At 46.5% G+C, this 25,330-nt stretch overlaps 1 protein-coding gene across 1 annotated transcript; it reads right to left on the bottom strand.

Annotated features, from left to right (window-relative positions):
- Window positions 1-1,213: 1,213 nt before the first annotated feature.
- MARCH4 (membrane-associated ring finger (C3HC4) 4, E3 ubiquitin protein ligase) lies at window positions 1,214-22,745 on the bottom strand (the record flags this gene model as incomplete). Its single annotated transcript, XM_010009361.1, has 2 exons — window positions 1,214-1,850; window positions 22,547-22,745. Coding segments are annotated over 2 exons (561 nt in total), but the record flags the coding sequence as incomplete, so codon positions are not given.
- Window positions 22,746-25,330: the final 2,585 nt, after the last annotated feature.

Genomic DNA, 25,330 nt, shown 5'->3' with positions numbered 1-25,330 from the left:
GGGAAAGAAATTTTATTTTCAAGCTTGTAAGAGAATATTACAAACAATGGAGAGTAAAAAAAGCCCAAACCCTAAAAACTATTTAAAAAGTACTTGACAGTGTCCCTTTAATATCCACAAATGATTTAGCCATTGTGCATTGAAAGAGAATGTTCCTGAAGAGCAACCAGTACCTTCAAGGATATATCCAAGAGAAGGAGACTATTTGAAGTGTTACATATTTGATCAGCAACTGTGCTCCTTCTTCAGACTAACTCTCTTGAACGATTGAATGGAATAGACTCTGTAATCAACTAATAGACTGGATGTGAAAGGCTCAGCCTACAAGACTGAGTGAGACTGTTGCAAATCAAGCAGCAGGGATACAGACACCAAAACAAAAAAGGGTGTATATGTCTAATGCATGTGTCTGAATCAGCAAGAAAGCAGAAACCCACCAAGATGGGTCAGCTTCTTGTGATCAGAGTAAAATGGAAGGAAATTAACCTGGAATGTCTGCATGGAAAATGGTGTGTGTGAGTGGCAAGATTTGGACACTGGATTTGGGGTTATGAAGGCATAAATGACACCAGTACTTGTGCTTGAAACACCTGTGGAGCATTTGTATAAAATTTGCCAAAAATGCCTACATGTCAAATAAAGATCATGGAGTACCCCTCCCCCCTCCCAATTCCACCCTCACAAACCCCTTGTCAGGAACCTTAGGAAAAAAACAGGATTTTTTGTGAGATTTGGGTATGCCTGGGTTTTGTTAGATTTTCTCGGTGGGATGATTCAATCTCTCTTTCTGCAAATCAGTACTGAAAATTCCCCAGCCATTTCACTTAGGTATCCTATGGTAAATTGAACAAGGCTCCAGAGTGACTCATGAAACAAAACAACTCATAGCCCTGGTTAATCATAGTCTGGAAAACAAAAATACTCCAAAATATTTCATTCCCTTCCTTGTTTTTATAAATCTCACACTCTGTGTGTGTGTTTGTGTGCGTGTGTGTAAGGGGGGTGTGTACAGAGTGTTACCTATTCCAGGTAATAGGATTTGTAAGACATGCTAAACCGTCTGTTCCTCTGCTTCCCCAGAACTCTGCCTACTCAGTTTGTAGTCTGTATTGCACTTGTTTTGTTGTTTGCTTTTTTTTTTGTGATTTGTGTAGTTGACTCTTTTTTCTTTTTTTTTGTTTTTCTATTTTTTTCTTTTTTTTTTTTTTTTTTAAACAGGCTGGAAAACATTAACCTCTTTAGCATGAGTGTGCGGCTCTCCCTCCACCGGCTTTTTTCCTCAGCTGGGCAGGTGCCACCTCTTATATCTTGTGCAGTTACCAGAAAAGAAAAGGAGAGGAGAAGAAAAAAGAAACAAACAAAAAAATAAAAAAGGAAGGAAAAAAAATAAATAAAAGGAAAGAGAAAGAAAAAGGCACACCATGCTCCTCTGCTTTTTGAGTTCTTTGTCTCCTCCGCTTTGTGTTAAGGCCTCCTGAATTCCTCGGCTCAGACCGTTGTGACCCTCATGACGAGCTCTCTGTTACTACTAGACTGACTCCTCTGTTCGTGAGGCCTCAGGTGGCTGAGTATATGCAGGATGGTATAAGCACAGTGGTGGTCAGAGAGGGTGCCTGTGGCATGGCCGGCAGCCCGTGCCCCGCTGTCGGCTGGAGCGGCGTTAGTGGCTGTACCACCAGTGGAGGACGAGTGGGTGGTTTGGGAGGAGGGGCGCTGATTTGTCCTGGTCCCTGTTTTTTGTTCCTCCATGTCCTTTGTTTTGTCATAGTTCAGCACTTTCCACTGCTGATTGACCGCCTGCCACCGCTTAAAAATCCGGTAAACCGAGGGCCCTTCATGTATTATTAGACCTGGAGGGGAGGGGGAAAGAAATAAACATAAAACAGAAACCAAACTTTAGGAAGAACCATAAACCTACCCCAGCATCCTGCCCCCAGCTAGCTGGTTAGCTCAGCTCTTCCCCAGCTGGTATTTATTCAACGATAAATCACGTATTTTAATTACAGACTGGCACAGCTCTGATGCTCCTGCTCTGCTGGATCCCTTTTCCCCTGTATTAAAAGGATTACAGCTTTATCCCAGCAATCAATAAACAGATCATAAATGCAGCAGAGTGAGTTATGCCCCTACAGCAAAACAGTATCTGTTTACCGATAAACGCCTGAGAGTTATCTATCACTGGACTAGTTTCGCATGCTGCATAGGCATGATTCACCCAGCTAACGGCATGTGTTTGGAGGGGGTGTACCTGGGTCTGACGTGCTGGTGACGTCTGCTGCACCAGCGTCATGTGTGTGCACAGCCCGAGTCTCTCCCCACACACAGCAGCAGAGCAGACACGCACATGGAGGCCAGAGGCCGCAGTAGAGCAAAACAAAAGGTTTGTCAATACCTGTAAATGGTTTGTCATCCTAGACAAAGTTTTGCGTACAATGAGGTATCTGCAGAGCAAGTCCCTTATTGTACGTCACTGCTCCCTTCCAAGGGGGAAACAGCATACTTTGAAAGAAAGGGCAGATGAGCTTACGCTGTGTGTGTGCCGAGTACGCACGTAATGTGTATGACCTGCTACCCATCTGCGTATACCAGAGCTGATGTCCAGGGGCTGGCACTGAGCTGCAGGACACCTGACTTCTAATGGTCTCCACAGTTGAACTAGAGTAAGCAGCTCAGGCCCTTCCACCAGTGGTTAGCTCACCTCCCAGAGGTCTCCGTCATTCTCCCCACCCTTGAAAGAAGATTGAAGGATTAAATAATGTTAGAAGTTGTTCAGATGATGACAGTACTTGAGCATTAAGCTCTGTTATTATTCAAGCTGCTGGGCTCTGGATAGACCCTTTGAAACCACTAGGTCCAGCAGTAACGGCAACACTATGTTGCTCTTGTCCCCTGAGGCTGGAGGAAGCTGCGACATCTCATATAGACTGGTTTAGCTGACACACTGTGATACAACTGACAAGCTTTGCTGCAGAGTGGGATCTACGCAGAACGAGGGGGTCTGAGTCTCCTGGTTTTGCAGCAATCTTCCTGTTGGGAAAGTGCTTTTGTGTCCCACATAACTGAGGCCAGACCAGCAGATAGGATTGGGTAAGTTAGCACGTGGATAGCGTCATTGTTCTTACTAACAATGGCTTCACCATTCTTGCTCAGGATCAAAGTTATCAGAAATGTTTCTAGGAAAAGCAGCTCTCTTGCCTGTCCTGTTGCAAGCATATAAATACAACAGCAAAGAACAAAAGACCCACAAGAAATAAGAAGCAAAATCATGCCTGAATGAAGAGGTCGTCTCAACCAGCAATGTGTGGAGACATGATGGTCGCCCCAGAATGAAGTGGTTTATGGCTAGCCCTGATGAATCAAATGCTACAGCTTTACTCTCTGCCCACCTTTTCCAGACTGTTCTAGTTTCTGATGGCAAATAATTACTGGAGTAAACCTGTGCTATATAAAAAAAATCAAAATACCTGAACGTCATCCTACCCTTATGACTAATCACCCCATTACTACTGATGCAGTGCAGCCACCTGGTTTCTTAAGAGTTTACATCTGATTTTTCAGAGTTTAAACCCTAGTTTAAGTACAGATTGAGTTTCTAGCCTCTCTGGTTTTAAACGTAAGTAGAAGCCCTGCTGATTCAATCACAAATTAGCTTCAGGGGGACTCTCATATTCATTGTATCAGGGTGCTGAGCCTGCTTACTGGCTGTAGGAGTAATTACATTGGAGAGTTGAAGTATGCAGATCTGGCTATTCTGGGATGGGGAATGGCATTGGACACTAGAGTATGAGAGAAATCTTCCCTCTGCTTCCCACGGACCACTGAAATCACACAGCTGCAATCCTGTAGTGATGCTGGCATTTCATAACAAAACACCACGATGTATTAATAGAAAAACACGGTTTTTCCTCCCTACTTTGAAACATGTTTGAGAATTCTGACGTACTCTGATCAAAGCATCAACCATAAAAAGCAGGACTTAGGGAAAGCCTGCAGATCCAGCCAAGGAGACGGAGCTTTGAAGCAGGCCTGAAGTGGATCAGCCCATGACAAGGGACATTAGACATATATTTAAATGAGCTGTCTGATCTGTAATGAATGAAATTCCTCTCTGATCAATGACAGAGCCGATGTTTCTCTGAGACCACTTCAAGCCTCGGATAAAAGAGCTGAAATCGAATGTTTCCTCCTTGGCTGTAGAACATTCTCCATAGAATCAAATCCATTCTCCAAAGTATTAAACACTGAGCCAGAATTGTAAATCTATTCTTAATTACCTTATCACAAATATTTAATGCGCAGCCTGATTCAAGAGGGCTGTTTATAAAATTCTTGTTTGTTTGCCTTCTAATTATAAATGTTTATGATCTTATGCAATTAACTGTGTGATGCTGACGGATGGGTTGCTGAGTCAACTGAGCACCTGTTTTCTTAGATTATTTTGGTTTCCAAATATTTATAAAAGTACAAAGTAACCTGTCTTCATCTGTATTTACTGGGCTCTAAATTACTTATCGATTTCCCAGTGTCAAGCTCAGGAAGCTGTAAAATTAAAAAGGAACCAAGTGGAGGGGTGAGCAGGGAGGCGGAAGTAACAGTGATTCATTTGTAAGAGTAAATGCCAAGAGTAAGCAAGAGCCCATCAGTTTATATCAAGCTGCAGGATGCTTAATGCTCCTATCGAAACAAATTTTGTCTGCCTGAGATAAATTAGGATTGGAATTCCTGTGTTCAGCTCTGTGTGTCCCCTTATAGAAACACTCCTCCCTCTAGCATTATTCTTATTTACAGAGGTGAAACTTTCCAATTAAAGGCCAGACTTAAGTGTGAAATCCTTCATGAAGAACTGTATTTAACTAGGATTTTCCAGCTAGAAGCAACTATTCCATAAGCAAAATCCTGTGTACGTGGGGAAGACAGCAGGTTGGTGTGAGCTTCATGTTGGTGTGAGCTTCTCTTTTCAGTGCAGAAAAGTCTATATGAGAACTTCAGATGGATTCTGGTAGTGGCCTGGTCTTTTTCCACTCCTCCTGAGTTTATCTTGCCCTCTCTGCTTCATAAAATCTGTTCTCAACAGGTCCTCTGTGAAAACCACCCTCTTCAGAAGGAAAATCTCTTGTTTCATGCAAAACATGATGGTCCAGGTTGTTGCCTGGTCCAGAAATCTGTTGTTTGTGGTGTTGGTGAAATGAAACTCCTATGGAGACATGCTGTTCTCATTCCCATTTTCTCATGAAGACACCTGGATGGACCATCATCAGAAGAAATTCCTTGAGCTGAAAATTTGTTGAATGCTGGAAGAAATATTCAGGAGAATTATAGTATACACTTGTCTTGTTCTTATTTCACTCTTATATCTGTTCACGGCCAATGATGGAAGCAGAGCAGCTGCCTAGATGGAGCTTTGGCCATTCTTTTATTCTAAGACATTTCGACTTGCAATAGCTTGTGCCATGAAGAGATTTCCCGGATGGCTCTGGAGCTGGGGGCAGCCCATATGATGTGGTGGGATCATTAACCTGACAGCAAAGTCAAAAAAAAAGTAATTCTAACGCCTCTGCCTGCATTGCTATGTTGGTGTGGCTGTGCTGTTCCCAGGACACGACATAGTAACTCTGAGCTAACACGGCAGTGCTCTGAATTAACGCATGCTGAATCTGGAACAGTATGTACAGGAAACCATATTGATCTCTTTTCACTGTGTTCATTCTCTCTAAATATTAGCCTTTTTTGCTCTTTCTCTTGTGGCTTTTTTGTTAATGAGTCCATGCAGAGGGGACAGATCATGGTCAGCCCTGTGGAACTCCGTAGAGTCCAGGCAGGCAAGACTAGTAATTGTGCTGGGTGCAGGGATTACTTCCCAGAGCTGAGAAGTTGCTTTGTGCTTCACAGCGCAGGCAAACAGAGCAATACCTTGGCAATAGGTCATACCAAACCTGTACACATTTCTTATGCTGGTATCATAGAATCATAGAATAGCCAGGATTGGAAAGGACCTTAAGATCATCTAGTTCCAACCCCCCTGCCATGAGCAGGGACACCACACACTAAACTAGGTCGCCCAAGGCTCTGTCCAGCCTGGCCTTGAACATCTCCAGGGTTGAAGCATTCCCAACTTCCTCGGCCAACGAATTCCAGTGCCTCACCACCCTCACTGTAAAGAACTTCTTCCTTATATCTAACCTAAAGTTCCCCTGTTTAAGTTTAAAGCCATTACCCCTTGTCCTACCACTGGAGTCCCTAATGAAGAGTCCCTCCCCAGCATCCTTGTAGGCCCCCTTCAGATACTGGAAGGCTGCTATGAAAACTCCACGCAGCCTTCTCTTTTCCAGGCTGAACAGCCCCAACTTCCTCAGCCTGTCTTCATACGGGAGGTGCTCCAGTCCTCTTACACTTCTTTTCATTTATTATACATGGCAGAGTACCCAGAACCTCACCACTGCTCTTATGCAAAACTATCATAGTAAAGTGACCCAGCTCCTGGTGCCAGATTTGATTTAAAGCAACAGGTAAGCAACACCAATACAGGTTAGCTAGGCAAGGGTTGTGTCAGTGCAGTTGCATGCCAAATCAGTGCATGTCCACAGCATTTGGGAGAACAAGCTGACAACTGTTGACTCTGCAGAAAGACATCTTTTCCACTTAGCACCACTCTCCCACCCCTTTTCATCCCAGAGCAAGAATAACTGGAATGTTTCTTTTCCAGATGATCGAGATTCAGTCTGAAACAGAGCTAGTGCTGGTGAAAGCAGTTTAATTTCTATGTTCTACTGATTGCCACAGCTAACCCTGAGCTGGGGTCTTCAAATGCAAGAGTTAGAAAGGGAAGCGTGACCAAGGGTGGATATCATGGCACAGAGGTAAGGTTCATGTCACTGCAGGTTTTCTCTAAACCTTGCAATACCTGCCCACACCACAACATGATCCACGTCGACAGTTTCTGTGCAAGGAAATGTTTTTGGTGCTGAGGGTGGACACATACGGGCTGTGTGCAGGTGGCCCTTTGTTTCTTGGGATTAGTTGGGACAGAGGTGCATTGCCATCAGCCGGCCTACAGTGGGCCTGTGGCAAGACTGGTCAAGAGAGAAGTCCTCAGCCCAATAGCTGGAAGGGCTGTTGGAAGAACATAGGCAAAACCCAGACTGAAATAAGGGCAATTATGTTTGTGCCTCTGGATGAGCAAGGGGGAATCAGTTGGAGCACCACCATCCTGTGAGATTAACCTGAGCAGTTGTGAGCCTCCAATTTAAGGCAACTTTGGAGCAGTAGTTTTCCAGAAATGACAAGCAGTGCCCTTCTCGCATTGTCAGACTCTGCCACCAACTGATCCTTTCACCAGGACTTTCAGCCTCTAATTAACCTTCCTCTTATTTCAACACATGCCACATATTTTACTGAAAGAGAGGGGTAAAATCTTGGGGCAGGAACTGTTTCTCCTATTTACCAGTAAAGAAACCACAAAAAGAAGGCTTCTGCTGACAGGGGTACATCACCCCTGTGCTGATATTCATATTACCTACAGGAGGAAAAATCACAGTCCATTCAAGCCAGTTACTCTGTCCTGCTTCTCATAAAGCCCCTGTCCTGCCACCTGAGCTGTCACCTCTTGTTTTCACCTTCAGCAGCACCTTCACCGTTCAGTTTCCTTTCCAAATGCAGTCTCACCCCAGACACAGCTGCCATGCTTCAGCCCATTTCTGCTGCTTTCATTGCTGGGTGCCAAGGGAAGATTATGGCAGTTCTGATCAAAGCTTAAGATTGGCATCTATAGAAGAGGTGGCTCAGGCCAAGTTAAACCAGTCCTCCTGGGAGATAACATGTTCGTTGCTGGCCTTTCTCTCTATTGACATCATTGCATACACAAACCCTCCTCTTCCTTTCTGGGAATTCTTTAATCTTTTGTGACAATCTCAAATTCCCCCACTTTCATTTCCAAAGCTTCTGCAGCTCAGCCCTCACTTATCTCTTTGCCTTAATCTCATCCTATATGCTTCATCCTTAGCTGTCTTTTATCTTAACCTAAGAGCAGAAAAGTGTCTGCATTGGTTCAGACAAGGGATTTGTCTTGTAGCATCCTGTCTCTAGCAGTGGCAAACAGTACAAGCAAGGTGTAAAAATAAAGCCAGGATAGTGATGTTTACCTGATGGGCTCTGCACACTGCAGGGACCATACCTAGTCATAGGTGCTCTCTTTTGGCTCATTTATGGTCCTTAACCATAGGTTTCTAGTGTAGTACAGTAAAGTATATAGAATTTTGCTCTGCATTTACTCAAGTTAGGCTGCCCCCCACTTCCCAAATTCTCATATATAGTCCCCATAAGATTACTCCATTCCAAAAAGGGCTTTAGAAATAACCATGAATATCTGCCTCATCCCAGCTTCACAAGTATCTCACAGTACGTGAGACATGAGTTCCCTCTGGACCCTTTTAATCATACTGCTTTTCACTGTAATCCTCTGTATTTCATCCCTCATCCATGATGCAGGATAGTCCTTGGTGATAAACTGGGAAAGAGAGCCAGAGGGACCTTTTCCAGGAAATATGAGATGGGAAAAGTGGACCCAGTATGTGGCATCCCCCCATATTGTGGCAGGGTCAGTTCCATCTGAATGACAAGTTAAACAACCTAGCATATTTAAATCCTCCAGTGGTTGAGACTCAAGGCTGAAGAGCTGTGCTTTGCAGCAATGGGGAAGAGCATGTACCAAGGCATGAGGAGACGGAGATTCATAATTAAAAGTAATGTCATAGCACCAGTGGGACTCTGCACTTGGGCTGATTTGGGAGAGAAGATATGAGCATTGGCATCGATCAGGTAGAGAATAAGGTAATGCCCTCCTTTCCGTCACTCCTGTTCATCATTTCCAGAACCTCTTCATTTTGTTCCTCTTTTTCTGCGAGTGAACTCCCCAGGAGGGTGCAGTCCCCTCAGCAGACAGGTGAATGACCAGCAATGTACACCTTCCTTTTGATTCCCTGATGAAATAAACTGGCATGTCACAGTCTTTGGCATGTCGTTGTCTTTGGCAGTGTGACTGCCTGGCCCAGCTTGTGTTTGGGATTCTGACTTCTTCTTCATAAGGGTAGCACTTTCCAGTTCTCTTTATTCAGTTCCATCTTGTTGATTTCTCCTATTTGCCAAGGTAATTTCAAATGCTGATCTGATCCTCCAAAGTGCTTGCAGCCTTTCCAAGCTTGGTGTCAGCTGTGAATTTTATAACGGCACTTCCTATTTCATTACCGAAACCATTAATAAAAATAATGAGGAGAGCAGAGTCCAAAACAGTCCTACTTGAAATGTGTTTCCAGTTTCCAGTACACCATTGACAACTCCTGAGAAACCAGGTTTTTGACTGGCTGTACACCTGTGTTACAGTTATTTAATCTAGACCACATTTCTCTGGTTTGCTCAGGAATATCAACCCAAAGCACCAAAAGCATTGCCTAAGTTACAGCAAACCTGTCTGCTTCCTCCTCAGCCCCTAGGACAATTCTCCTCCCAAATTAGATACAATTATACTCTCATGCTCATCACATGGTTAGTTAAAAAATTATTCCAATATCTTTCTATGAATCAGTAAAGCTGATTTGCCCTTCATTTTCTTTATCCTCAGTTCCTACCTTCTTTAATGATAGAGATTATATTTAAAGCTAGGCACTCTGCTTGCATTTCCCCCAGCTGCCTGGCACCTCCTGCATCCTCCTCAAGTTCCTGATGATGAAATGCTCATGGGCCAGAGACTGCCCCTACAGCTCCCTCTGAAGTTCATTAGGACATGCTGACAAGGGCAAAGCTAACTCATTTGAATGTTTTTGAGTCTGTTCTTTTCTGATTCTGCCCTGGGCTTCTTTCTCCTCATTAAAATTATTTTAGTTAAGTTTTGAAGACTGAAACAAAGGCAACATTTAACTCTTTGGCCCTTTTTTGTATCAAATATTGTTTGAGCTCTTAGACTTGCCTTGTTCTTCTTACTTTATGTATGCTTATGGACCCATTTCTTACTGCTTTTTGTATCTCCGTATGGTCATCCTGGGGTTCAGCTCTGACAGCTCCCCTTGCCTGTGTGATTTCTAGAGACTTTTCATTAGTTGCAGGCTTCTTTCTGCCCTTGTATGATTGAAGCTGACGATTTTGGGTCCTCAAAGAGCTCCTAATGCAGCCTCAGTGCTCTCTTCCCACGCTTCTGAGCTGTGCATAGGCACAGTTTGCTGTTGTGCCTTTAGTATCACCCCTTTTGGCAGCCATGAGCTGTTTGCAGCTCTTTTATCCTTCAGATTCTCTTCCCAGGAGATGCTCCCAGCTCTGGTCCCCTGAGGCTGCTGCTGCTGCTTTTCTGGAGTCCATTATCCTCACATCATACTTTTCTTCAGCTCAGGAATGCTTTCATCACACAGTCAATTCTCATATAAACTACTGCTACATTCAGATTTTCGGGGATCCTTTGCTTTCTGGTGAAATCAAACAGGAAGCATAGTCTCCTTCATATCTCATCACCTACACTTGCCAAAATATAAATTTTGTGTCCAGAATGTTTCAAGAGCTTATCTGCATACAGGAGAAGTTCAGGTAACGGGTGAATGGGAACTTCTATTGCTGTCTTTTAGAGTAGCTGCAGGACACTGGGCCAGTGAGCAGGATGTCTCTAGTCCAGAAGACATCTAGCAAAGGTCTGCTCTGAATAATGCCGGCACTATATAAGCAGGTTGTGCAAGCTTTGCAATCGCCAGCATTGAATGACATACAGTATCAATTGAAAATGTATTCATAGTGATTAGAGCTCGAGTGAATTCTTGGCATATGGAAAAAGTAATTAGCTGATTATAATAAGACATCTTATCAATCATTCTCCATGCACGTTTTTAATTATCTCAAGAACTGATTAAATATTTACAAATCTGGACTGTGTTTTGGCTTGGCAGAACTGAGGTGGCTGCATGGCTGGACCCTGTTGAGTACTGCTGATGACTGGATGGCATGTGCCATCATGGAGCCCATGGGTCTGAGGAAGACAAAACACTCATGCTCATTGCCCTTTAAGTGCATTTGCTGTAATGGGGCTCCACTGGCAGGCAGCTTTCACAGCAATGTGTATTTATGTGATGCTTAGATCTCTTCAGGCCACAGTGGCCACAACTCCAGCAAAACTGAAACTGAGCCCCTCAGAGGGTGAGACCTCCATGGCCTGGGCAGAGCCCTCACCAGCGTACATGGAAAAGCTGCTCCCAGCTGTTCTGGGGAGGTATTTTATGGAGGTGGAGACTTCCATTTTTGGGCATTAACAGCACAAACAGGCTGGCTCCCAACTAACCAGCAAACCTTGTGTTTATTACAGTTTATCTCCTCTCATGCAAGCTGGGGGTCAGGGGTGCTTCTGCCCCAAAGCTTCCTCAGCTCCAGGCATGCCAGGATCCCCCACAAAGGCAGCAAGAGCCCTTCTCCTTCCTTGCTTCCTCCACTCCACCTGGCAGAGCAACAGGACCAGCAGATCCCATCTGGGTGGGCGGTTACGCTACGTCCCAAGCTCCCTGCAGCTATTAACACCTACCCCCAGACTCAGTAAGAGCCCCGCCAGGTGGGAAATAGATCCAGTGTGCTGGCATGTCAGAGGGTCCCCTTAGTTGCTGTTCCACCAGGTGAGTGATAATGGCAGACCTCACTGCCTGCGACACTGGGGCAGAGTGTGGGGGGCTGGAGGAAGGAGGCAGGTCTTTTATTACTGATGAGAGCTCTTGGTGTGACAGCCGGCAGTGTCTCTCCTCCAGGCACCACTGTGATTCTGCAGGATGCTTCTGTGCTATACGGCAAGAGACAATTTCCAGGTTGTGACACTGCAGCACATCATGAGTTCATGTAATACATGTATGTGGCAGTAATTCCCATGTGCACAGGATGCTACAGGTTCCTCCTGGAGAAGGAGCAATCCGTCTCACATACATGGCATTTGTAGCAGTGGAAGAAGGAACACTTTATCCAGTGAGATGAATTGACCAGACAAGTAGGACTGCCTGTCATGGGGCTTGTGGAGCTGGTGGGACCTATAGACAGTATGTTGTAGGAGCATTTGGGGAGCTTTTATGGCTGCAAGGTAGCTGTCAGCTTCTCTGCAAGGTGCTGCCTTCATCGCAGAGCATCTCAGACACGTCCTCTGCTCACCTGCGTGTTCCTCTACAAGACAGAGGCTGAGCCCTGTAGGGATGAGCTGATAAGGCCCCAAAGGAGGAAAGACCGGCAAAATTATGGCACTAATAGCAGTTGTCCAAGGGAGAGGAAATTCCTTTTGTTCAGAATTCCCACATGGTTTATTTGCAGTGGGAAAAACAGCATCAGCTGTCTGCAGGATGCCATCTGTGACAGAGGAGCTGGGCTGACCCTGGGAACCACACAAAACACCACCATCACTTTAGAAATGCTGCAGTATTTTCCACTGCAAGCATATGGGCTACTAAACACCACAATCTTATCCTGCCCTGCCCGGACTAGCACTTTTACACCCTGCCTCAAAACTGCGACAAAAAAAACCCCAAACTAAAAAATAACAGTGAAAAATAGGTAAAATAGAAACCACAGAAACCCTCGCTCAGGCAACAGATAAACCATAAACAAAAGCACTCCTGTAAACTCAGCTGGCTGTAGACAGCTACAGCAAAATGGATGTTGTGCCCTTAAGGGCTTTTGTACTCCTGTGGTATTTAATTCATAGTGCACGATAAAGCAGAGGATTAAAGGGCAGTCTCTAGCTGTGCAGGCAGCAATAAATGAGACTCTTCTTGGAAAAAGCAAATAAATAAACGAAGATGAGAGCTCCACCAGCACACCAGTCTCGCTTCTGATTCCTGCATCTCCAGCAAGCATTCCCCACTTGTCAGTCTACCCATAACTGTGCCAGTATAGAAGGGTTCAGAGGCATTACCCATATATCCCCTTGCTCTCCTAAAGTTTCCCCTTCTTGCTGTGGAGCTAGAATTATATAGAACCTCTTGATGCTTTCTTTCCCCAAATTTAAAATGGAGATGACAGCAACACTCCATATCTTCAAAAGACTTCGTGCACAAGAGTTGTGTGTATGACACATGCTTTTAAGTCTTTTAAGGAAAAGAGTAACTAATCATTTCAAACTAGATTGAAGGGAGCACTGGCTAAATGCACACCCTGGTCTCTGGATGATTGCATAGAACTTTTCTACCTTCAGGTTTCCAGATGTTCCCTTACAGAAGTCCATGGAAGTGGATAATCATGGAGAGGGGATCAAAAACATGTGGCTCCCATTTTATTATACTCCACCATGGCAGTCAGTCCTCCAGGTCTGCATCCTGAACCTTCCCATCCAATAGCTAATGTTACTTTAACCAAAGTGCTGCCTGTGCAGTCATGCCAGATCCTCAGCCATTCCTGGGACACTTCTTTAAAGGCAAAGCTAGACAACAGTGCTGTTTTGTGTAGGGTTTGAAAATCTGGATTCGCACTTTCTTGGAGTGAGACTTGAAAATGTCACGCTGTCCCCCAGAATAGAAGAATAAATACATATTTTCAGACAGGTGAGAATGTTTCATTTGGACTTGAATTTTTTTAAATGTTGTATTCCAGTTCTGACACTGAATTTAAAATGCTCAGCATGAGCAGTCATGTCTAAATGCTAAGCCTAAATGCTTTGTTCAATAATGATCAAAACATGACATTTGCTTATTGAAGGTAGAATTAGTGCCTCCCTCTTCGCTTTTATTAGTAAATGAAATTCTGTAAGAAAAAACTGGAATAGTTTCAGAGTTTTTTATTTTCTAAGGGATGTAGGTCCTGTCTGAGCCCAGTGCCTCCAGCCACCCAAGTGCTCTTCCACTAAGAGGAATAGGGACCTGTTAGGAGAAACATAATGGTGAGTACAGATCACCCTTAACAGAGCTTCCCCAGGGTCATGTAGGCACTTAGACTAAATTAATGGACCTGGAAGTGCCTCTGAAGTTGCAGGTCAGTGTGTGCATTGCGACTGCTTCTACTGCCCTGTTGGAGTGAGATGTGGGCATCTTTCCCCTCTGCCATGTAGGATGGCATCCAAAGACATGAGGCACAAGGTGCTCATGGTTCTTTTTGTCCAGCCTGTTGTCAGGACAATGGGATACACCATGGTGCAGCCTGCGTTTGGCTGCTTTGTCCTCCAGAGCCATGACAAAATCTTTCATTGCAGACCCCAGAAGTCCTGTGAGATTTCCAGAAGCCTTACACCTCAGGTGCTGTGGGCCTCTCCTGTTTGTTCCCCTTAGTGTCCCCATAGGTCTCATCCCACCTTCTCCACTGCAAAAGTCTTCACCTCTCACACAGAGACACTACACAAAATTAAGGAAGGCAGTACAAGCCAAGAGGACAGGGGTCTGTCATTTCTGATCTGTTACTAGATAGGATCTTTGGGAAGGCAAAACTTTTGCCTTCCTGCTCTGCGTATATGAGTTTCTTCCAGCAGATCTGAAGACCATTTTAGGGGATGTGATACCCAGCTGAGTGAATGCTGATGCAGGCTGAAAGGGGCAGGTAAGAGCTCATACACACCTATGGGATCCATCAGTGCTGAGCTGACAAGAATGAAAGCAGTGAAAGGAACTGAGAGTGGCTAAGCCAGCAGTAAAGGTCTGGAGAAGAGCCTTGTACGACACAGGGAGGTCCATGATACAGCTATGGATGAGCAGAGTGAATTGTCCCACCTGGCATAGTAAATGCTTGGACCTTTGGCTCTTCAGGTTTATCTGCATTCAGCAGGTAGTGATGACTGCCCACTCCACACTGGCCCTGCCTGAATGTCACTGCCGTGGGTTTGTTTGCGGGCTGTATCTCTTCTGAGAAGGTAAAGTGATGGCTGCACTACTGGGTACAGGTTCCCTGGCATTATTTAATCTTATTGAACAACTTCTGCTGAACACTGCATGGTCATACGGGTAGTGTGGATCCAGCTCTGCCATGCGGCAGAAGGACTCAGGCTGGCTCAGGAAGAAAAGTGCTGCTTCACAGATTAACTTCCAAGCAGAAGAGGTTTAGCAATTTAGTCCATGGGCCTGTTTACAGTATTCTTGCTCACAGACTGTTTTGTCTGGGTCTGACAGAGGTCTCTGTTGATAGGTAGCCATCTCTCCAGGAGAAGAACCAACCAGTCCCTACTTTAAGAAGCAACCCCAGAGCTGAATTAATGTGGCTTCATGTTAATCTCTTCTTTCCTCTGCTCCTGGCTCCCTACAGAGCTGGTGACACACCAAAAGCAGCCTCATCCTCTACGCATGGGAAATGACCCCCTGCAGCCTCATTGTTAACTACGGAGTTGACTTCTCTTGCTGTGGCCGCAATGACATGCCATGGACCACAGCCTCCCACCTCCAGGAGTAATGTGTCTGCAGGGATGGAGGCTGTAGTAGGAGGAGCAATGGGACAGAAGGCAGTTGTAAAAACACAGCCTGGCACAGAGCTGAGGACTTCTTTTCCTGTCCTTTACTAGACAGCACAATTTATGCAGCTGGTGCAGGAGATCCTACCAGCTGCCAATGAGGGAATCTCCTGCCATAGTCTAGAAGCTATGACAGGCAGGTGAGTGCTTCTGCCTCTGCCCATGGGTGGGAACTTCACCCATGGACACCGGGCACTTGATTCCAGCATGGGGTTTAGTGATAGGGAAGCATCATTCTGATTATAACATATCACCCTCAAAAGGACAAGATGCAGTTCAGAAGGCAAAAGGATTTATTTTCTCCCTCAGAAAATGTTAATTATGTTGCCCTCATTAAATGCTAAACACATTGATGCACTGGAGCAGAGAGTACCATATGGTTATTCATGACAAAATACATCTCTGGAACCCTATTGCAACAGTGAGAAACTGCATGGAGATGGATGTGGTGAAGGAGCATGGAGTTGAAAGGACATGTGTGAAAGGTGCTGCTCTGACTGTGCTGGAAGCCAAGCTCCTACCCTGCAAGAAGGGAGGGGGTTCAGAGCCAGGTCCAAACCCCATGGCTCTTTGCTCAGCAGTGACATGGTCGTTCTGCAGAGAGCTGCCGGAGCTGCACTGGTGTTCAGGAGGTGCACTGAGCCTCTGCATGAATGCCTGCTGGTGAAAGCAGGACACATGCACACATGCCGGCTGTCCCACTCTTCTCTCTTATTGAATAATCAATGCAGCATTAGATAAAAATAGGTGCCATCTTTCAGGAACGGGGGGGTGGCATGTCTTGACTTTGCTGAGCATCCGCTCTCCCTGGATAGCAGCCAAGAAGTCAGTCAGCAGATCCGTTGTGCAGCATCGCTTCCCCTGCTGCTGGCCCAGGTACAGGGCCCTCCATGACTGCTCTCAGGGATGGTCCCTGCCCAGCTGGATCCAGAGCCCCATGACGTGCCCTCTGGGGACTGTTCCTGTCTCTATTTCCCCTTTACAGCTGATAAATCAATGATTTGCTCAGTGATTTCTCAAGCATGCACACCAGGATTCACAGTGCAACAAAACCCTGAATAGGCTGCCTGACTTTATCTCAGCCGCCCGCTTTGATGACAGGGCCTGGATCTGGTCACTCCACTTTGCTCCTGGTAGCTCTGGTTTACAGGCAAACTGGGAAAGAAGTGCATGAACAGCATGGCAAGCAGTGCATTAAGCTGAAGGGCATGGAAGGCTTCTGCATACTTTCACGGGTCTCTTGCAGGTATGCTGAAGCCATATACATTTGCTGTCTGTTGGTTTCAGATTTCTCCTTCGAAGACATTTGCTGAACTTCTCTGCCTTGTGCTCTGCCTTTATGGTGTCATCAAACCCATGTGAGGGCTTGATGCTTCCCCAAAACTGATTCCCTGCTACTGTAGCAATTCTTCCTGCTTTGTACCTTGGGGCCTAACGCAGACCCAAATGAAAACACCTGCTTTCCTTTTGAGAATCAGATCAATATAGATGAAGACCAAGACCTTCAAGACACCTCATTTCTCGGTTTCTCTTTATTTTGCTTGGACTCCTAAATCCTTTGAATGCTGAGGGCCCAAGTGACCTTGCTAGAAAACACCCTGATGCTACCTCAGCCTGGCATTTCCTTTAGGAAAAAAGCTCATTTAAAATGAAATCACATTAGCCTTGGCAGGAAGCTTGAATTGTGACTGTCTCAAGGAAGCTCCATTAATTACTGTTCCCATTGCACTATGAAAGATCAAATGCTGTGGATGAGTTTTAATTGGCTATTGATTTCTTATGTTATTACCTACGGTTGTCCCAAGATGCCGTCAGACATACTGGATGCTTTTGATTATTCTTGCTGGCAGCTGGGATTAAAAACAGCGGGCACACACTTCCTGATCTGTAATGGATTGCCATGGTGTGCCAACAAAAATCGTTGGCAGGATGAATGGTCCTGCTCTGCCTGTCTCTTGTGCTATTGAGCTGTGGTGCAGTCAGTGTTGTGAAGGCATCTACCCTCAGGGACTGGCTGCCAAGGAAAGCAAAGGAAAAGCTTCAAAAAGCATGAGGATTTACTGCTTGCAAAAATGCACTGCTGTCAGCACCAAGGCAAGGTGAGTCAGAGAGCAAGGACTGGGTGGGCATGGACAAAGCAACAGTCCCCACCAGATAGTGATCCGAGGGGAAGCAGATCAGATTGCTTTTGCGTCACTGGGGATAACCCACCCAGCATACCAACCACAGGGATAGCCCTGTGTGAGCAGGAGCAAGTTGGCACACTGACAGCCCTGCACACACAGCCTGCTAATGGCCTTCCTGAGACGCACTTCCCCCTTGGAACTGATCTGGTAATGCCTGAGCCTAGACTGTGACATGCTCTCATTGTCTGGCAGAGTTCCTCCTTGCTTAAAGGGAGATGGTTTCCTGTCCTCCTGACCCCACACAACACCTTAATCTACAAACTATGACTTTCTCTAATCGCACTTTGACAGAGAGAGAGGCAAACTCTTCCCTTCCCCTCCAAGGACTGCCATTTAATTAATAGGCAGGTATCTCTCACGATTTACAGCCCAGCTAAGCTAAGCAGCTACTCTCACTACTCAGTAACTCAGGACTATGAAGGCTCACTCCATTTATCTTTGCATTTTGATAACTGCATTTCTACTAATCCCTCTCTATGCCAGCTTTCTGGATTTACCTCTCATGGACCCATGGAGAGAGTAGTTAATCAAATGAACAGTCCCCATCTCACTTTTCATTCACTTTCTGGTTGCTAATCTCAAATGTCTGTGTTGTAGCAGAGCAATACCTATGCTGGCACTATTACCAGTTTCTAGTTGAATCCAACTCTCATATCTCCTACAGACATGACCAGAGATAGCAGACATGAGAGATCAAAACCAAGGACATGGGGGCTGGCTGGATATCAAGAAGCATTTAGTCTGTTCCTCCTTCACAAACTGGGATCATCTCTCTGCAACCTGTTCTTGACATGTGTTTTCTGACAGGTTCTTAACAGAAATTCCAGTATTGGAGACTCCCACAAATCCTTTCCAGTGCTTCCTGCCCTCCTGTTAGATGTCTGAGAGCAAGGGGGAGAACAATGTTGAAAGATCATCTTGCACATTTTGCCCAGATGGACGTAGCTTCTAGTACTTGGGGCCATACCATCTGTCCTGCTGGTCATGAGGAGTAGATTCATCTTACTTTGATTGTGGTTTTGTTTCCATGGTGGCAGAAGGGGTAGCAAATGGTGTCTGTCCCTTATAACTGTTTTCATGGAGCTTGCTAGGATCCAGCAAAGTCCAAAGAAAACTAGTGTATTACTGAATGTGAGTGGCTGAGGGTCAAACCCAAGATCCCTGGATTTTGATACATGGATCAATAGTCCGAGTTAACAGCCGTATTTTGAGAACTCAGCTTGGAGATGATGTGACCATTTCAGATCAAGTATAGCTCAAGTGAAGATAACAAACACCAAGTGATCTGTGCATAGGGAGCTATACATGCAAGTGAGCATCCACGTACTCACCTTTGACTCCACAATGGAAAGAGCAGTGCTGCAATGTGATTGCCTATGCAAATTGCCACAGATATCTCTGTCTTGGCAAATTACTACTTAATTCCCTTAATGACTCCGTAGAGAAGAGATCACACAAAACAGCTGGACAGTTTCTGACTAGGTGCACATTCCCTGCCTCACGACAGTCAGGATCTTTGCAGATTTGGTGTCATCTGCAGATTTGGTGTCACCTACAGCTTTGAGACTCTACAGTGCCAGAGGAAGTGTCCTACTGAACACCTCTAGTGCCAGGGTGTGTAAACTGGCCTCCTGGGCAAATGTTGCTGGCGACTCATTGGACATGAGAGATCCAAGGACAACCAAAGTGGGAACTGGCAGGAACTACAGAGGAGCTCTGCTTCAGCACAGCCGCTCTTTATTAAATAGCTTGTCTTTCAAACCTCTGCTCCTCTGCCAGTGAAAGCAAAAATTGGGGTCAAACTGGGGAAAAGAACAATTGGAATTCATACAATTAGTGTAGACCTACAGTATAACATTCTGCTAGCTAAGGCTGCACAGCCTGTTACCAAGCAATGCATAATGTGTGTTACGCTAGCTGAAAAAAACTAGTGTGGTAGAATGGAGTGCACTTAATGTCCTGCTCTTTCCTCATTACTGAGCATTTCTTAGTTCCTAAATCTTTCCTACCCACCCACAGGCTGCAAAGCAAAAGGGGAAAAGGGCTGGACTGTGGAGGAGGAGACACCAAAATGCACAGACAGCACCCTGGTAGTTCAAGAACTGTTGTCATTGCAATTATCTGTGAGAGGCTGTATCCTGAACTTGCAGAAGGGGGACTAAAGCCCAGGGAAGAGTAACAAGAGGCTTCAGTCCATGCTGGCAGTCAGGAGCAGAACTCTGAATCTCCGCTGCTGGTTTTGCCTGACTGTGATCAAAAACCCTGCACGAGGCTGCAAGGTTTGAGAGAAGGATAAAGAGAAGGAGAATAGCTGTTCCACAGTGAGGAACATGCTGCAAGTCTTCTAGGGAGCTGGCATTGCTGCATCCATCACAGTTGAGCATAGCTAAAATGAATAAGGAATTAAACTCAGTTGCAGAGTTCCCTTTGATCAGCCCCTTCTGTTGGTCTGATCTGGCCTGCCCTTTCCACAGGACAGACCAGCCTTGTGGCTAGCACTAGTGTAGCCCCCTGAAATCAGCCGGGCAGGAGAGAAGACACCCAGAGGAAAGACCTGACCACATTAACCAGGGAGTCACAGCTCTCCAGGGAGACCTCACTTGTCATTTGGTTCAACCTGGGCAGAGAGAAAAGAAGAGGAGGAGGAGAACACTAGTTCTCAGCTAGTGTTGCTCAGAGCTCCTTTGCCCTCCATTGCAGACCTCAGAGCAGCAGCACCTGGGGCTGCAAAGAGTAGTGATGTACAATACAAGCAAGTTTTACACTAGAGCATGGCAGGGGCAGAGGGCTGGCTGCATACACAATGGGAGCTTTTCTAGGAAAATGTATATGAAGGCTCACACAGTCCAGAACATCATCTCTCCTGACCAAGCATGGGAAGGCTGCCTGGCAGCACAGGCAGACGTGCTGCACACAGCACTAGTGGAGTCACCTCTGGGTAGTTTCTGAGGTGCTGGGCAAGAGAAGCCACATACAGACATGGTAACTCACTGCACCTGTAATGCTTCCCACTTGCTTTTGAGTTTGTGGGAAATCCAGCAAGACGGCAAGCCTGGTCCACTAGGACTGCCAGCTGTGTAGGGAGGACCATGAGACAAGGGGCAGCCCCAGCCATGACTCTGCAGTGTTCCTGAGAACAGGATGGCTGCTTGCTCTTTGGCTGGAAAAAATCATAGCTCCCATCTTAGGGCATTAAGCTTAATGGTGACATCAGTGGAGATGCAAAGGGACTTTCCTTCCCTTCAGAAGGTGGAAAAAAGAAATAAAGGCCAGACCTTTAAAAAAAATAGTAAGAAAGAAACAAAGAACCTCCAATCTGAATCTGTCTGCCCTGATCCCCTTCAGTTCATGGCTGGCGTGATTTGTTCTCTGCCATGTGGGAGGATTTAGCTCCTGTTGACAGACGAGCTAATCGGTTCCCCTCAGCTCTTGAAGCTGTATCAAAGCCACTTAATTGTGTTACTGACATCCACTCAGCCCAGGGCTCTCCACTTCTGCCCTCTGCCAACAAGGCAACACAATGCACACCACACACATGTAAGGTTAATTTTTTTTCACTCTCAATTCCACCAGCAAGAGGATGTCACCAGTGGCTATTGTGCCAACATGTGGGTGATTCCCATCTTTCTTTCATTCCCTTTGCCACCCTTTGTTCCTGGAGATACGTGGTAGCTCCAACAGCATCTCGTGAAGGAGCAGGATAATCTCTACAGGCCAAGCTCAAATCTCATTGTCAGCACAGCGATGGTAACAGTGGGAGAAATTGGCCTGGGTTTTGGCAGGCCCAAGTCCTGTGCTGAAAAGATGCTGATGCCATTTGAACCCAGATGAGCCATTTGAATGCAGATACTAGGGTGTGCAATCCAGACTTTTGTCCCTGTTGCTAGGTTTGTTTTACTTCTCTATCCCAATTTCACCAACTGCTGCTCTGTGATACAGCCCTGGTCCTCCTGAGGGCTGAACTGGAGACTGTGCTCCTTCCCTCTGGAGTGGCACATAAACATATATACACCAAATCAACAGGACTGCTTTGTCCCACCGAGTTTCTGGGAGGCTCCTTCTGCCTTTATATGAATGATGGAAGGACCCAGACATGAAGATGTCTCTGGGGCCCTCTTTGCTTCCTGGCAGGATCACTTGAACTTACATTATATGGTGGCCTGTGCTTGGGTGGACACAGCTCAGGAGCATGTCTGGAGGTGGCTGGTGTTCACTGGACTATTATGGTAACCATCACTCTTTCAACAGCCTGGCTGGCGAGTGCCTCTGTCCATAGGTATGACTACCTATGTCCCCTCATCCTGCAGACCTGCACTGGGAATACAGCTCGAGCTCGCAGGGAGACCCTGCTGGGGACCCATACCAGCATCTTCTTTACTGTCTGGGCTTGCTCAGTGTGGGGTAGCTTTGTTCTCAGAGCTGCTCTGTACCAGCAACCTGACAAGGACCCCAGGCTGGGCTATGACCTGGGCTGGTTAGGTCTTGCAGCTCCAGGGTGGGCCAAAGAAGGGGCAGCCACCCCTGCACAGCAGAGAGACTGGGCTGGAGAACCAAGTAGCTGCATGCGGAGAGACCCCATCATACCCAACCATGGGGCAATCTCTAAACTGGCTATTCCAGGAAGGAAGGAGTTTCTCAAAAGCCTTATGCGCCCCAGCCTCCCCCAGACCTCCCCACCCTCTTCTTGCTCTGAATAGAGATTTGTTTCTCTGCAGGGTTGCTGATGGTCCCTCTGCCTGCCCAGCCAAGGAGACACCCTGTGGCTCCCCAGACGAGCAGAGAAGACTGTAAAAAAGGTGCCACAAAACCACAACAGAGGAAAGCTGGGGAGGCTCAACATGAGCTGAGCTGCACTGGCTGACTCTACACCGTCTCCCGCGCCTCTCCATGGGTGAGAGGGTGGGCGACCTCGGCCGTGCTGTGAGATACGATCACCCACCTATACAGACAATGTCCATGAAGCCGTACATTCCATAGCAGATCTGGAAGAGCAGGTCCTGGCGCTGCCATTTGGCCGAAGGACTGAAGGTCGACCAGATGAGCCACGAGATACTGGCGATGAGGAAGAGGGAACCCAGGATGGCTGCTGCTATCTGCACCTTTTCAATGACTGTCAGAGAGATGGCCTGCCACTGCAAGGGGAGGCAACAGGGAGAGGAGAAGGGACAAGGGGGAAGAAGGAACGAAAAAGAGAAGAGATTAGTTACTTAGGACACATTTCTGTTTTACATCATAGGTGGTGGTTTTGGAGATCTCAAAGAGCACCTGTGAGCATAGGTGCTTTTACCTGGTCCACATCTGGGGTGGAGCATGGCAGTTGTTCAACAGTGCATGGCCACATGTTTCCTGACAGCACTGCTGATGGAGGCAATGGGGAGAAATCCTGCATTTCACCAGGAAAGCACAGAGACCTGAGGGAGGCAGGATTGACTGGAAGCAAGACATCAAAAATAACATCCCCATAACAGTAGGTCTGTGGTGGCCATCACAAGCCAGGACATTCAGTTGCTATCTATCTCAAATAGAAGGCCAGGCAGCATCCTCAGCCAGGGCGTCCTACTACCAAGAGAATTGTCTCAGAGAGCCAAGGTTTCCTTTGGAAGCCTCCTGTGAGCTGGCTCTGTGCCACTTTGTGAGATCTGACAGGATCACAGCACTAGGTAGGCACATCCCACAAAACTTGCTACAAACAACACAAGTTGCTGTGGTCAGGACACCCTGTCTTTAGGTGATGACACATTCAGGCTGTGTTCCAAGGTAAACGTCCATGCTTCTTTCCCAGAAGGAAAAAAAAATAGAAATAACTTCCCCAAATCCATTCGCTATGTCAAACAGCTTTGTATAAACTATGGTATAAATATCCTAAGCCTCTCTGTCATCCAGCATAAAACCTCCCCACTCAGATTTACATCAGTGAGAGAACTGCCCTGTGAAAACCAAGAGCAGAAATTACTTTCTTTAACAAGACCTGGGACACGGTCTGTAGCCCCTCCTGCAGATCAGAAATCAAATGCACAAACAGGCTGGGGAGAGACATTCTCTCCTGGCGTCAAAGCATATAGGCCACCTTTAGCTGTGAGATACATGCCCTTGAAATCTCAGTGGGACTGGCAGAAGGATAAAGGCGGACTTCAACCTCCTGCAGGTAGAAAGGATTCAGAGGAATTGAAAATGTTCAGCCTGGATTCAGCCCAAATTCAGTGTCCCTGTGAAGCTGCATCTCTGTCAAGCCCTCAGCACCCTGCATGTTTGTCAAACATACCCTGGGACAGCAGGGTCACCTGTCAAGCCTTGCCCCATCCTTTTGCAGGGCAAGAAAGGAGTTCAGTTGCTGGGTCCCTCTTTAATACGCAGGCCAACCAGGAATTACCAGTGTTTTGGGGAGGTAGGGAGGACTTTAAAACCTGGCTGAAGTACAACAGACAACTCGTGGTGGTACAGGCATGCATTGCTACCAGTGCAGTGAGCAACCCCTGAACTAATGCACTCCCCTGCAAAGGGCTGCCTTTGGAGAGGCACAGGCAAGAGCTTCAGCCTGGGGCTGAGGTCTTTGGCTTGCAACTGGAAGGAGATTGCCCGGCTAGGCTCAGAGGGGAGCTGAAGTGTCTGCCCCTGCCAGCCTTGCTCTTTGGCTTACATCCTGCAGGGGCAGTCAGCTCTCAAATCATATGTCAGGGATGTGCATCATCAGTGAGGTGGGTGGTAACAGCTTATTTCGTAGTTGGCCACAGAGTAAATGACCATAAAGCTGCTGAGCACAGACAGAGTTTGTTCCCTGCTGAAGCAGGACTGGGATCAGCTAAACACAATCCTCTTCCCAGGCTCAGTTAACCCCAGTCCTCTTCCTGCCATATGCTCCAGGGGCTGGCCCTGCCAAAGGCAAACACCAAGCACTGGAGATGCTCAGTGAGTGATCCCTGCCACAGCTTGCTCCCACTCTGCTGCAGCCCGACCTATTCCACACCTCCACCAAATCCAGCCACACAATTGGCCCCTTTGTGCCATGAAGAAGTTGAGATGGTGAACAGCCCTCCTCTTAGGGTTGGAAGCTTGGTGGTACCAGTTGAAACAGGCCAAGGCTAGATGCAGGGGTGCTGTAGTCCACAGGAGATGCACATCTCTGAAACTCTTCTCCTGACATAAGACAAGAGGAAAGGCCACCCAGCACCCATTGCCTCCAAATCTGAATTCTGATGGTGGGATCAGAAGCTATGCTGTCCTCCCATCAGGTCTTCAGCTTCATTCTCAACAGCACCATAAGCCAGTGCAGGACAAACCCACAACTGGTGCCATCAGCTCAGAGCTCCAGCACTAGAGGCATGTGGCTGGGAGGGAGCTTGGCTATGTGCATGGGGTTGCACTTTCACCCCTGCAGCTTTTCCCAGACCTCATCTTCCTTTCCACTGTCAACACCAATGGGATGGGAGCGAAGGGAGCCTGATGCTGCATGTGAAGGTTTTACTGCAGGTCCCTCACGATGACCCATGTGTGCCTGTGCCAGCCAAATCATTCTGCATCATTTCTCTCTCAAGAGGAGGTAATGGACTGGCTCCTCACCATCTGTCTGGCACTCTGCAAGGCCTGTGTTGGCAAAGGGTCTTTCCAAGGTAGCAATTAAAGACAGATAAAGAAGGAGCTGTTTTCTACAACTAGCAGCCATGAACAAGCAGGATCACTGCTTCACAGAGATAGAGAGGCTTAGGTGTGGTACTAAATGTACTGT

The sequence above is a fragment of the Nestor notabilis genome, unplaced genomic scaffold (assembly GCF_000696875.1).
Source record: "Nestor notabilis isolate BGI_N333 unplaced genomic scaffold, ASM69687v1 scaffold32992, whole genome shotgun sequence".
In the NCBI taxonomy this organism is placed as follows: domain Eukaryota; kingdom Metazoa; phylum Chordata; class Aves; order Psittaciformes; family Psittacidae; genus Nestor; species Nestor notabilis.
This window is presented reverse-complemented; position numbering and strand designations above follow the sequence as displayed.